Raw genomic sequence first — 14163 nt, forward strand, 5'->3', positions numbered from 1 at the left:
AATACTGAAATGAATTATTAAAGAATATTGCTTTGAAATATCTATAAAAGAAAAACTATCTGGTTTAGATATTTACTTGTCCAAATAGATTATCAATCTAGGACACATTCAGCACTGTATCTAAGGATCTATAGCTCTTTGATTCTTTATCAATTATCACTAAACCGATTAGATGACTTCATAAATGAACAGAGAACAGTTCAAAACAGTTTGTCAGTAACACGAATAATAATGATCTTCAGTGACAAAGTAATAAAGCCAATGTCTAATAAAGTCAAATAGAGTTTTATGTTTCACTATTGTTTTCAAATACTATGGTTATTGACATCTGAAAAAGAGTTCCGTCATATACTTAGCTCTTTATCTAGTTGAATGTGCAACTTTTAATAGAGAGAGACCACATTTATGATCCTGACTATGGTTACCCAGTGCTACCGACTGCCAACTGAAAACTTTGTTACGGTTGTTGCTATAAACCAAGGTATTCCCTGGTTTATTTTCAGCCTTTCACTGTGTAATGAATCAATCATCCCACTTGTTTGTTTATAACTATGACACATCATTTGTTTTCCAATGAGAAATCTTCAAAAAGTATAGGAAAAAAGCAATTATTTTGTGATACTCATTTGCAATAAAAGTTTGCACACTCTTTCTCCACTTGAATACACTTAGCATTTTTATTTAAAATTACTGTCCCCGCCCCGTCCCTGAACCATATTCTTGAATTAACATGTAACTCTCTATATGTTCTGTATTTCTTTTCATAAGCAGAATTAGAGACTTATTCAAAAGGCTGATAGCATATGAGCTCATAAACGAGAGGCAACCTCTTAGAAGTGCAAGTTTTCTCAACTATGCTGTGTTTCTAGGCATCTGTCAAGAAGGAAGCAAACATGAAAATGAGTAAGACCTTGAGCAGTGTGTGTATATCTTGCCAGCAGTGCTTTGTATTTTAAACAGAGTCCACTTTTATTAGGTTATTGTTGGTCATTAATGGAGAGGGTTTGCACTTAACCCTATGTGCTGCATCATTCGAACTATCCACAAAGAATATTCTGGCTGTACACAGTGAGACTATAATCCTTCTGTATTCCTTTCTGAAATTTTGGTTCAGTAGTCCATATATAATTGCATTGAGGCAGCTGTTGAAATATGCCATATAGTAACTGGCCACAAATAGCCACTCTGGGACCCTGGGCTCCATGCTGACAGGGTCTGAAGCCACAGCGAGACCAATAAAGTTGAGAGGAGCCCAACAGATGGCAAAAAGGACAAAAACCACAAACATGGTGACAAAATTCCTCAAGTCCTGTGGTTTCATTTTGGGTTTATTGTCAGGTTTCACCCTCCATCTGACCTGAAGAACCAGGATCCATATTCTTAGGTAACAGAAGATGACTATGGTCATGGGAACTATGAAATGGAAAACCACTACGGCTATGGTGTATGCTGAACTGATAGACTATGCAAAGGTGCAGGAGTAGATCCTTGGGTCATACTGCAGGGTTCCAGTTCGCAAGTTGGGCATGACCGCCACGAGCGTCAGCATCCATATCAGAAACACGTGGCAGAGGGAATTCTTGTTACTGTACACCTTGTCGTACTTGAGACTGTGGCAGATGTAGCAGTAACGGTTAATGGCAATTCCAGTGATATTGAATATGGAGCCAATGACACTGAGGCCCATCAGGAAACCACTGATTTGGCAGTGCAAATAGCCCAGATTCCATCCATTGTTAAATATAGATGTCAGCGCCAAGGGGTATGGGTAAACAGCCACCGCCAGGTCTGCAACTGCAAGGCTCACCACAAATATATTTCCTAAAAGAGAAAGGTTTAGGAAGTACGGGTTATCACCAGTTTTATATGGATTGCATTGGTTTTCTTTCAAAGTTATTATTTTTTTAAAGAGCTGTTTCTGCACCTCCGGTAACCTGGCATCACAGCTACTGCCATATTACAACTGAAATGGAGGCCATTTTCATCAGGAAGCAAGCCCACTGTTGCCCCTTGTCAGACCAATTCTCCTGTTCACAAATTCCTGCATTCCTAAGACAAGGCATAGTCCATGTTCAAAACTGTTGTTTATCAAACTGTTTGGTTGCTATTCTTGGACAGCAATGAATCCTTGACCCTTGGTACAATAGTTAAGAGAAAAAGGGTTTTTGCATCGACTGTCTGGGCTAGAATATTGACTTCACCCCTTCCTAGCTGTCTAAATGGGGCAAGTTATATTATCTCACCAAATGTCAATTTCCTCTTCTGTAAGATGGGGTTAATGACAGTACCCTCTTGATAAGGCTATGATGAGGACACATTGAGGCAATCTGTGTCAAGTGTTGAGCAGTATCTGTCACATAAGTGCTCAATTAATGTTGTTGGTATTCTACAACACTCTCACCTCAATCCAAAGGAAAAGGTAGAAATACTTCTAGATTTCATAAAGAACTTACGGTATAAAAAAATTAAACCCTAAATATTTTCTATGTTAATATAATAACACATTTGAAAGTATAAAAACAAGGAACTCTAGTCAAATTTTCTAAGATAATCTGCAAAGTATGTTCTTTACTTTTGTAGCTCATTTGCCTTAGTTTCTTACTATTCCTTCTGCCTTCAATGGCTCTTCTAATTTTTAAAATGCTACCCATTTTCCCAAATCCATCTTAAATGGAAATGCCTCAAGCCTTTACTTATTTGCCCAACTACATGGAAGACCTTCCTCTTTCGCAGGCTTCTAAATCACTTTATTTGTACCACATTTAATTTAGATTAAATTGTAATAAATTTCAATAAAACCTTATTAAGTGCATTCAGTAGGTACTGGATAAACAGGAAAGAACAGACAGGGATCCTATGATCCTCAAACTGAGAAAAAATTAAAAGAGAGAAAGAAGTGTAAGAGTATGTGTAGAAAAAAAGGGAGCAAGGAATGGAGTGAGCTAGGAAGAAGTGGGGAGGAACATTCCAGGAGGAGTGACCATATATTTTGCCTTTTGTTATATTTATTCGTAAACTTAAGTTTCCTGTATTTCTATACCATAGTACCCTAAGAGTGTGTCCTCCTTGTAATCGGATCTTGAATAGTAGTTCCCAGTGAGACTTTTGCTCAAATGCTTGATGGCAGATATTAAATTGTCATCTCCCAATATCTGAAATAAAACCACCTTTGTATCTGAGGTTCCTATTTGATTAATTTTATTCCACATCCCTCCAAAAATTGCAAAGAAATGAAGTAAAAAAGCAGGTGTGCCTAAAAACAAAGGGAAGGTTTTGACATATAGGTAGGAATTTCAGATAAATTGTTGTAAAAACAATTTCTTGAAAACTGGTTACATGAGACCAAATGAAAGCAATAAAAACATATTTATTTTTCCCCACAGAACAATTTCAATCACCAATGAAATATTTAAATTCTCAAGTGGTTTTGTTTTAATGAATTTTTAACTCAAAATGCATAATACTTAAAAAATACTTATAATATATGAAATTCAGCTACAAATTATCATCGAAGCAGTCCATTTTTACCCAGAACGCTATGATGACAAACTGACATAGATTTATTTTTAAAGAGCTTAAAAATAAGATCATAAACAATGTCTTCTTTCATAGCTTTAATCTTCTGTTCCATTTAGTTTATAACAATTATGCTTCTTTTTTGTTCAAGTCATTACATTAATTAAATGATTAGCTTTCTTTGAACTAATCCCCTTTTACAAGTGTCTGGAGAAAAAAAAAATTAAGCCATAGACTCTACTACACAGATGTGGCTATCAGGTAACTCAGCTGGAAGCTTTATCATATCTGCAGGTGTGTGTGTGTTGGGGAGGAGGAGGAATGATAAGAGTAATTAACTTCATCATGATTATACACATGATAAAATCATCTCTTCTATCTCAGCTCTATGTACCTCCAGATAGATAGCGATCCATCCTTTACAGGCATCCAACACTCCCTACAACCAGCACAGCAATGCATTCTGAAACTTAAAATAATTTCTGTTCATGGCTAGCAATTCCTTTTTTTTTTTTTAAGATTTTATTTATTTGACAGAGAGAGACACAGTGACAGAGAGAACACGAGCAAGGGGAGAGGGAGAGGGAGAAGCAGGCTTCCAGTGGAGAAGGGAGCCCGATGCAGGGCTCGATCCCAGGACCTTGAGATCAAGACCTGAGCCAAAGGCAGTCGCTTAACTGACTGAGCCACCCAGGTGCCCCTAGCAATTCCTTTTCTGTTGGATTTACTTCCAGTCCTTACCACAGAGGAATTATGGACTCCTAGGATGTTAAGATTGAGAGGAATATTAGTGATCATGCAGATTAATTCCTACTTTTTAGAGATGAGGAAAACAGAAATGCAGAGTTAAATTGGATGAAATCATACAATTAATGCAAGACTGCAACAATGCTGTTTGTTAATGTTGCTCAGTGCATTTCCTTAAGAAAGTTCCTGTGGCCAGAAATATGTGAGTGTTGGATATTGGGCCCTCTGGCCAGGCAGGCCCGGGCTTAGAGCCTCTTCAGGCATAATTCCAAAAAAGCATCTTAGAACCAGAATGAGGGGGAAGGGTAGGCAGTTCGAGGTCTCTCTTCTGGTAACAAGAAGAAACAGCTGACAGCCTCACAGTGACTAAAGACACAAGCAAATTATAAAATGCTGAGCAAACATTCATTCTGGTGAATAAAACCTTAAATTGTAGGGGAAATATGGCACAGATAAGAATAAAATCAGTTATTAGACAGCTGAAAAGTTGCCTTGTCTAAACTGCTTCCTTCGGAACTAGTCCCGGGACTTCCCTCTGGGAATGGCCAAAGCAAGGAGCCATTGCTTTTCTAAGTATTTCTCTTCTTCTCACCATCTTCCCATACCTCAAGCTATTAACAGTGCCCATGAGGGCAGTGCCCATCTGAGATGTCTTTCTCCCCCTCCAATAAGACCTGGCATCGAGTTATATCTTTAAACAAAATGCAGAGTGGATGTATATTGTATGGACTAAGCTGAAAGGATGTTTGAATGCAGGGTTCCAGGGTGAGGTTCCCCAGCAGAGACAGCTGCGTGAGATGTAAGAGGTGGAAATGAAGGGCAGTCAGGCTCTCTCCGCATTCCGAAGCTCGGCGTGCAGCTCCAGGCACCATGGCGGCTCTGGCTCTTTGACTCCTATCCACTGGCCTGCAGTGATGGTGGGGGTGGGGTGGGGGGAGGTAGGGGGCTTGGGGCTGCAGCGTGCCCACAGCTCCTGCTCCTTCTCTGAGGTCCACCCCGGCTTGGGGAAAGTGAGAGACTGGCAGGAATTCAGTTCATCCTCCTGGGTTCCAGTCCTTCCTCCAAGGTTCTCCTTGCTTTCCATTTTGACATCCATCGATTCTTCTCAGCTGCCTTATCTATGGACTTGAGGCTTGTGATGGTTAATTTTATGTGTCAACATGACCAGGTCATGGGGTGCTCAGAGAGCTGGTTAAACATTACTTCTAGATATGTCTATGAGCGTGTTTCCAGAGGAAATTAGCATTTGAATAGGCCTGGTAAAGTCGATGTCCTCTTCATTGTGGGTGAGCATTATACAGCCCATTACGGGATTGAATAAAACAAAAAAGTTGGAGGAAAGGGGAACTCACTCTCTCTGCCTGACTACTCGGGCTGGATACCAGTCTTCTCAGCCTGTGGACCGTAACTGACACCATAGGTGCTCCTGGACCGTGGACCCCCAAGTGGTGGTGTGATCTGAAAGAGCTCTTATAGACTATGTATTGTCTGAGCCACCCGATCATAAAGTTGGCATGCACAGCATCAAATAGAAGTGGTATAGACAAAATCTGGCTCAAGTATATACTGAGGTCCCAAGTAAATTGCATGAGCAAGTGTCACAGATGCCCATGGCCCACATTCCTGCATCACTGCCCCCTTTTTCTCAGCCTGCACCTATGGCCTCATGAGAAGTCCCCTTTGGTCAATTAATAAGGAAGAAAAAAATCTTTTGGCATGCTTTGCAGATGGGTTTTCATGATAGGCTGGTGCTGCCCAAAATTGGACGTTGTAGCACTAGAGACAAGGTCAAATCCAGGGAGAAGGATAAAGGAAAATACTCCTAGTGCAAAGAACTTTGAACAGAACTTCAAACTGGTTGTTCATTTTGCCTGGACAGAGAGACTGTCACAGGTACATGTTTACATTGATTCATGGGGAGTGGCTAATGGTACAGCTAGACAGTCAAAGGTTGGAAGGAACAGGTTTAGAAAACTGGTAACACAGGAATCTGGAGAAGGGGTAGGAGCACACACCTCTCAGCATGGGCACTGAGTGTGAAAATGCTTGTGTCCCACACGAACACTCACCAAAAAGCAACCTCAGCAGAAAAGGATTTGTTTTTGTTTTGTTTTGTTTTGTTTTATTAGCAGAAGAGGATCTTAATGTCACAACCTGTGGACATTAATCTTTCCTCGGTCACCACTGTCCCTGACCAATAAGCTCACTAAGTCATCATGCAGCAGAAATTTAGGAGTTACTAATGGGCCCAGCCACAAAGACTACTACTCATGAAAATGATCTGGTTATAGCCACTGCTGTCCTGATGAATGCCCAACCTGTCAACAACAAAGACCAACACTGATATGGCACTGTTCCCCAGGAATATCAGCCAGACAATGGTGGTAGATTGATTACATTGGACCACTTCCATCATTAAAGAGGAAGTACTTTGTTCTCAGTGGAACAGAAGCATATTCTGGATATGGATTTGCCTTTCCTACCCTTAATTATTCACCAATCTGACATCCATAGAATTACAAGGTGCCTTTTTCTTTATGATAAAAACAGTGCTCTGACTGAGGAACTCAATTTGTAGCAAGTGAAGCAAGACATTGTGGTAGAATGGCTTATGAAGGTTTAGTTTCAGCACCAGCTGAATGAGCAGAGGGTGATGTCCCCCAGGGTGTAGTATGTGTTATAAATCAAGGACTAGAGTCACAGATCAGAAAATCAAGTGTGGGAATGGTCATTTTTCCTCTCATAATTATCCTAGTGACACCCTAGCAAAATATTTCCTTCCTGTCCCCACAACTAGGTTCTGTTGTTCTAAAGTCTTGGTTTCCAAGGGAGGAATGCTCTACCAAGAGACATAATAGTGGTTTCCTTAAACTGGAGGTTGAGACTGCCACCTGGCTACTTTGGGCTCCTCATTCCAGGGAATCCATAGACTAAGCGTGGGGTCGCTGTCCCAAGTGGGGTGATTGATCCTGATTATCAAGGGAAAATTGGGTTGTTCCTACCCAGTAGGAGCCAGCGTGTGTATGTCTGCAGTGCAGGAGCTCCCTCCCCTGGAGCGCCCCGGTACTGCCATGCCCTGTGATTAAAGCCAATGGAAAACGAAGCATCCCAATTCAGGCAGGAATGCCAATGTGCCGGAGCTTTGGGAAGGGAGGTTTGAGTCACCTGGACAGGCAAGAAATCTATCTCCCCATCTCACACTGTACAAAGTTGGGGCCTTGAGTTTGGTCTTCATCAGCACGTTTCTATGGCTCTAGCTATCTAGTTCCTAATTTGGTAACCGTTGAATCTGTGTGATGATTTCACCTGAGGACAATTCATTTACTTGTGTGGGCTGCCCTCAAAACTCTGGCTGGGGGTGCCCATTACTATGGCAAGCTGGTTTCTGGGTTGTTTCTCACATCCTGTCTGTGTCCTAGGCGTTGGAGTAGATGCTGCCAATACCTTTTCCAAGTGCCCTCTGCCAGGCAGGTGCACTTACTACTGAATTTTGATGAGTCTTGGGTGCCTCCATTTACTTGCAGCTGCCTCCGCCAGAGAATTGCCCTCAGTTGAGTAGACAATGAATGACCAATTGACAACAGAGTAGAAAAGGCCAGTCCCTTCACCTTTAGTGGTTGCAACTTTGTGGTCAGATTTATTTATTTTTTTTTTTAAAGATTTTTTAAATTTATTTATTTGAGATAGAGAGAATGAGAGAGAGAGAGAGCACATGAGAGGGGGGAGGGTCAGAGGCAGAAGCAGGCTCCCTACCGAGCAGGGAGCCCGACGCGGGACTCGATCCAGGGACTCCAGGATCATGACCTGAGCTGAAGGCAGTCGCTTAACCAACTGAGCCACCCAGGCGCCCTGTGGTCAGATTTATAACCAGAGGCCTCGGCTTGTTGGATTGGGCCAAGTCTAGGCTTCGCCTGAGATCCCATCCTTGCTTGACGCTTCCCCTGCCCTCGGCAGCTTCTCTCACCCACTACAGGTTCCCCCTGAGAGCACTCCCTCAATAAAGCATGAGTAGCGAAACTGCCACCGCCCTCTCAGGTTCTGTTTGTAGGCAACCTAAGGTGGACCTTCAGCTCTGTGATGAGGTTAGGTGGTTTTCTAAAGAAGTCACCCACTTCTTAGAATAAAAGAGGGACCACTTACTATGCTGTCTTACAGAAACAAACAAACCAGCTGAAGTTCCAGACTTAAATGCTTCTTGGTCTTGCTTTTTAGTCTTTTCGTCCTTGCTATTCGTATGCATGCTTCCAACATCAAACCAACATGTGACTCCACCCATGTGCAAAGAAGTCTGTCTCCCTCTGAGACCTCTTGAGGTCCAGGACTCTGACAGCACAGTGCCTGGCACATAGTAGGTGCTCGGGAATGGTTTGCTGGATGAACTTAAGTCTCTAAACTCCACTCATACAAAAGTAGAAATTAGTTGCTTTCTTTGCACTTATTTGCCAGGATGTTAGTTTTTTTTCAACAGGCCAGTATTCATTTCTTCTTTCATTTTAGCCTGGACTTGAACTTGGAAAGCAAGATTAGAGACCCACTGAATTATTGTTCATAACTTAAAAAATAAAACCCTGGGATGCCTGGGTGGCTCAGTCGGTTAAGTGTCTGACTCTTGATTTCAACTCAGGTCATGATCTCAGAGTTGTGAGATCGAGCCCTGCATCAGGCTCCACACTGAGCGTGGAGCCTCCTTGGGATTCTCTCTCTCCCTATTCCTCTGCCTCTCCCCCCTCCACTCCACTCACACATGCTCTCTCTCTAAAAAAAAAATAATAATAACAAAATAAATAAAACCCTGACTGTGCCTGAACTGTGCCCAACATCAAACAGAGATAAAGACGTTTAAACAGGAAAACCTTGGCTAGTCTTGAAAACATTTTTCATGTGTTTTACATAGCAAATCCACAGACTCAGATCTAAAAAATTTGGCTTAAGGAAGAATCTATTTATTTTGTACATCAGAGCTCACAGGCAATGTCTTACATTCTTAAATTTCAAAGGACTATATTTGAGAAACTTGTCTTTGCAGATTGTTGAGGCAATGTGGACCTTAAGTTTAGAAACAAACACATCTGCATTCAGATCCTGGCTATGACACTTGCTAAATGACCTTGGGTAAGTCGTAGCTTCCCAGAGCCTCAATCTCTTAATATGTAATAAATCAAGATAATAATAATGACCATGGTGAGGGGGTGCCTGGGTGGCTCAGTTGTTAAGTGTCTGCCTTTGGCTCAGGTCATGATCCACGGGTCCTGGGATCGAGCCCCGCATGGGGCTCCCTGCTATGGCGGGAAGCCTGCTTCTCCCTCTCCCACTCCCCCTGCTTGTGTTCCTGCTCTCACTGTCTCTCTCTCTGTCAAAATAAATAAAATCTTAAAAAAAATAATAATGACCATGGTGAGGGTTTGAGAGAGTGCATAGAACACCTTTGGCTTTAGATAATTACTCATTCCTTCTCTTCCACCGTGATGGAAACTGCATATCGTGCTTCTCAGAAGGCTCCTCCCCTGGTCAGATAGCCCCGGCTGAGACAACATCTGTCCCTGCAAAGGCTTGCTCCTCCCCTAAGCCCTATCATCTTGGAGAGCTCTCCCTTAGCGAATAAGCCTCCTTTTATCCTCCTGTCCTTCTGGCTATCAGCCCTTTCCTCTCCGTTCAAACATATCAGACAAGACTGTCCCTCTGTTTCCTTCCCACCTATTTTAAATTTATCTTCCTATAATATCTGGGTTCTACCCACATCACATTGCTGAAACTTCTCTCCGGTCATCAGTGCCATTCTTCCTGAGCCTTCTCTCAGCCTTCATCCTCCTTAAAGTCCTGAAACATAATACCCTATTCATGTAACACTTGTCCACATACTACCACCCTGTGTGAATAGTGGAAGATACTATGCATGTGGTACTGAGCACATCTACGAACCTCGCTCTGTTGCCTCCTTGACCCCAGTTGCCTCCCTGGCTCTTCAGTCTCTGTATCTCACTGTCTTCCCTGACCTACTCCCTAGCTTGGTGGTGACTCCCTAATACTGTAAGCATAGTTGATTTATGGGTTGTCTTGACTGTTCTGTTACTGTAGCATATGTGCAATAAAAGAGGCTAAGAAAACTTCAGTATATAATAAACAACACACATAACCCTATTGCTCTAGTTCAGTTTTCAATCAATTTTTTAAAGTGTGAAATCCTACCAGGAATTCTTCTCATTTTCTAGATCTGGTTACTCTTTTCTCAGAAGGGTGGTTTGGGGGGATATTTGTAATATGTGAATATCCACATTACAGCCAGATTGATTCAGCCTTTCATCTGTAAGCTAAACACAAACTACTGATGTCTGTAGGGAGCTTGGGAAGATGGCAGAGTAGGAGGACCCTGAGCTGACTGCATACCACGTTTACAACTAGATACCATCCACATCCAAGTCAGTAAATCAGAGAGCGACCTGAAGGCTGCAGAACAAACTCCACAACTAAATATGGAGAAGTTGCATCTGAAAGGTTAGGAAGGTCAGAAAGGCAGAGAGAGGCTACCTGCAGGAGAGAGGGAGCTGCATATACACAGAGGGCATAGAAATGGGCCCTTGCAACAGGGAGCTCACTCAGCGAAAACTAATCTCCACAAGGTTTGGCTTTAAAACCAGAGGGGCTGAATTCCATGAGTTTGTAAAACCAGTGAGACTTGGAACCTGGGCTTTAAAAGTCAGTCGATTCAGCACTGGGTGAGCCAGGAGGGCAAGTGATAGCCAGGTGGCCATCCTTAAAGAGACAGCAGCCTGCATGAAGAGGCAACATAACAATAGCAGTTTATACAACACTGGGGGCAAATGGGAGACATCTGTTCATAATAATTTGGGAGCATGTTGGGGGACTTCTTTGAAAACAAGGGAGCTGGCAGATGCCACTTTCCTCCCCTGCCCCCCAGCATAAACACAGAGCCACCTACAGGAGGCAGGACTTCACACACATGTCTAGCTTCAGCAGAGGGCTCAAGGCAAATTTTATTAAAGCTCTGCACATGCCCTACCCCATCAGCAGGGCCACAGCTGCCGCTGGGTCCAGCTGCTGCTGCATGCCTAGTAGTGCATTCCCAGCCACCGTCGCACCCGGTGCCCAGACACTGGGTGCATGGCTACCTCCACACACCATGTTCCATGCCCAGCTGTGCACTCAGCATACAGCCGCTAGCCACCACTGTGCTTCAGTGGATCCAGCATAGAACTAGTGGCCCAATGCAAATTTTGCTAACATTGGTGCCCCACTCCCAAGTTCCCTGCAGACATGCACCCTCAGAGCTGGGCTGCCGGGCATGCACCCTCAGCGCTGGCCAACCAACAACAGGCAAAGAGTCAGTGCAGATTACTGCATGGAAAGGAAAAGTGACTCAGACACAATAGGATGTAAGCAACACACTTAGGTCACTCTCCTAAAGGGCCAGGTTTTGGTGAACAGGGGACACTGCACTGCAGGGGACTCTAGGACCTCCTCTTCATAGTCACTACCTTCAAAAGCAGTGTCATAGCTGGCTTTCTTCACACAAAGAAACAGACACAGAGAGGCAGACAAAATGAGGAAAAATTTACTGCAAATAAAAGAACAAGACAAGGCCACGGCCAGAGATCTAAGCAAAACAGATATAAGTAACATGCCTGATAAAGACGTTAAAGCAATGATCATAAGGATATTCACTGGACTTGAGGAAAGAGTGGAAGACATGAGTGAGACCCTTAACACAGAAATAAGGACTGCCATAACAGAGATAAAGGGCTCAATAAATGGAATGAGAAACACACCTGATGGAATAAATAGCAGGATGGAAGAAGCAGAAGAATGAATTATGACCTAGGAGACACAATAATGGAAAGTAATCAAGCTGAAGGGAAGAGAGAAAAGAATTATACAAAATGAGAATATAATTGGGTAACTCAGTCACTCCATCAGACATAATAACATTTGTGTTATACGAGTCCCAGAAGAAGAAGAGAGAGAAATGGGAGCAGAAAATTTATTTCAAGAAACAATAGCTGTAAACTTCCCTACCCTGGGGAATGAAACAGATATCCAGATCCAGGAGACACAGAGAATTCCCATCAAAATCAACAAAAGCAGGGGTACCTAGCTGGCTCAGTCAGAGGAGCATGCAACTCTTGATATCTGAGTTGTAAGTCTGAGCACAATGTTGGGTGTAGAGATTATTTAAAAGTAAAGTCTTTATTAAAAAATCAAAAGCAGAGAGACACCAAGACATTTTAATTAAATTTGCAAAATACAGTGATAAAGAAAAAGTCTTAAAAGCAGCAAAAGAAGTCATTAACTTACAAGGGAAAAATCCATAAGGCTAGCAGGAGATTTCTCAACAGAAACTTGACAAGTCTGAAGGGAGTGGCATGACATATTCAAAATGCTGAATGGGAAAAATCAGCCAAGAATCCTCTATCCAGCAAAGTTATCAGTCAGAATAGATAGAGAGAGAGAGTTTCCCAGACAAACAAAAAGTTCAAGACCACTGAACCAGCCCTGCAGGAAGTATTAAAGGGGACTCTTTGAATGGAAAGGAGAGACCCAAAATAACAGTGTAAAGGTAGGAAACACAAAAGCAGTAAAAAAGAATATTTTTGTAAAAAATTGGTCAAGAAGCTAAACTATAACATATACCTAAAATGTGGGGAGAAGAGTAGAAAAGAATAAGTTCAAACTAAAATGACCATCAAATTAATATAGACTGCTATATGCAGAGGAGGTTATATACAAACCTAATGGCAACCATGTATCAAAAACCACTAATAAATATGCAATGAATAAAGAGAAAGTAACCCAGTTATATCATTAAAGAAAATCAGCAAAACATGAAGGGGAGAAAGACAAGAAAGGATCAGAGAAAATCTTCAGAAACAACCACAAAACAAGTAATAAAATGGCAATAAATACATATATATCGATAATTACTTTGCATGTAAATGGACTAAACCCTCCTGTCAAAAGAGAGTCACAGAATGGATTAAAAAAAATAATATTGATCTATATGCTGCCTATAAAAGATTCATTATAGACCTAAAGACACCTGCAGATTGAAAGTGAGGGGATGGAGAAAACTCTATCATGCAAATGGATATCAAAAGAAAGCCAGAGTAGCAATATTATATTGGACAAAATAAATTTTAAAACAAAGACTGTAAGAAGAGAAAAAGAGGACACTATATAATAATAAAGAGGAAAGTCCAACAAGAAGTTATAATCATTGTAAATATTTATGCACCCAACATAGAAGCACCTAAATACATAAAACAGTTAATGACAAACATATAGGAATTAATAATAATACAATAATAGTAGGGGACTTTAACACCCTGCTTACATCAATGGACAGATCATCTAAACAACATCAACAAGGAAATGATAGCTTTGAATGACACATGGGAACAGATGGATTTAACAGATATATTCAGAACATTTCATCCTAAAACAGCAGAATACACATTCTTTTCAAGTGCACATGGAACATTCTCCAGAATGGATCACGTTAGGCCACAAAACTAGCCTCACCAAATTCAAGAAGATCGAAGTCATACCATGCATCTTTTCTGACTGACCACAACGCTATGAAACTAGAAGTCAGCCACCAGAAAAAAATCTGGGTAGACCACAAATACATAGAGGTTAAAGAACACACTACTAAACAATGAATGGGTAACCAGGAAATAAAGGAAGAAATAAGTAAGTACATGGAAACAAATGAAAATGAAAGCACAATAGCCCAAAACCTCTGGGATGGAGCATATGTAGTTCTATGAGGGAAGTTTATAGCAATACAAGCCCACCACAAGAAGCAAGAAAAATCCCCAATAAACAACCTAACCTTGCACCTAAAGGAGCTAGAAAAGAACAAACAAAATCTACAGCCCGCAGAAG

The 14163-nt window shown here is 41.6% G+C and overlaps 1 protein-coding gene across 1 annotated transcript in view; it reads right to left on the reverse strand.

Moving 5' to 3' along the window:
- Positions 1–952: 952 nt before the first annotated feature.
- The window catches only part of MTNR1A (melatonin receptor 1A), a 37518-nt gene continuing 24307 nt past the window's right edge, over positions 953–14163 (reverse strand). The window contains 1 exon segment of the mRNA XM_021694169.1: positions 953–1821. Coding sequence (XP_021549844.1) covers positions 953–1821 — 869 coding nt within the window.

Source organism: Neomonachus schauinslandi, chromosome 2 (genome assembly GCF_002201575.2).
Source record: "Neomonachus schauinslandi chromosome 2, ASM220157v2, whole genome shotgun sequence".
Classification (NCBI taxonomy): domain Eukaryota; kingdom Metazoa; phylum Chordata; class Mammalia; order Carnivora; family Phocidae; genus Neomonachus; species Neomonachus schauinslandi.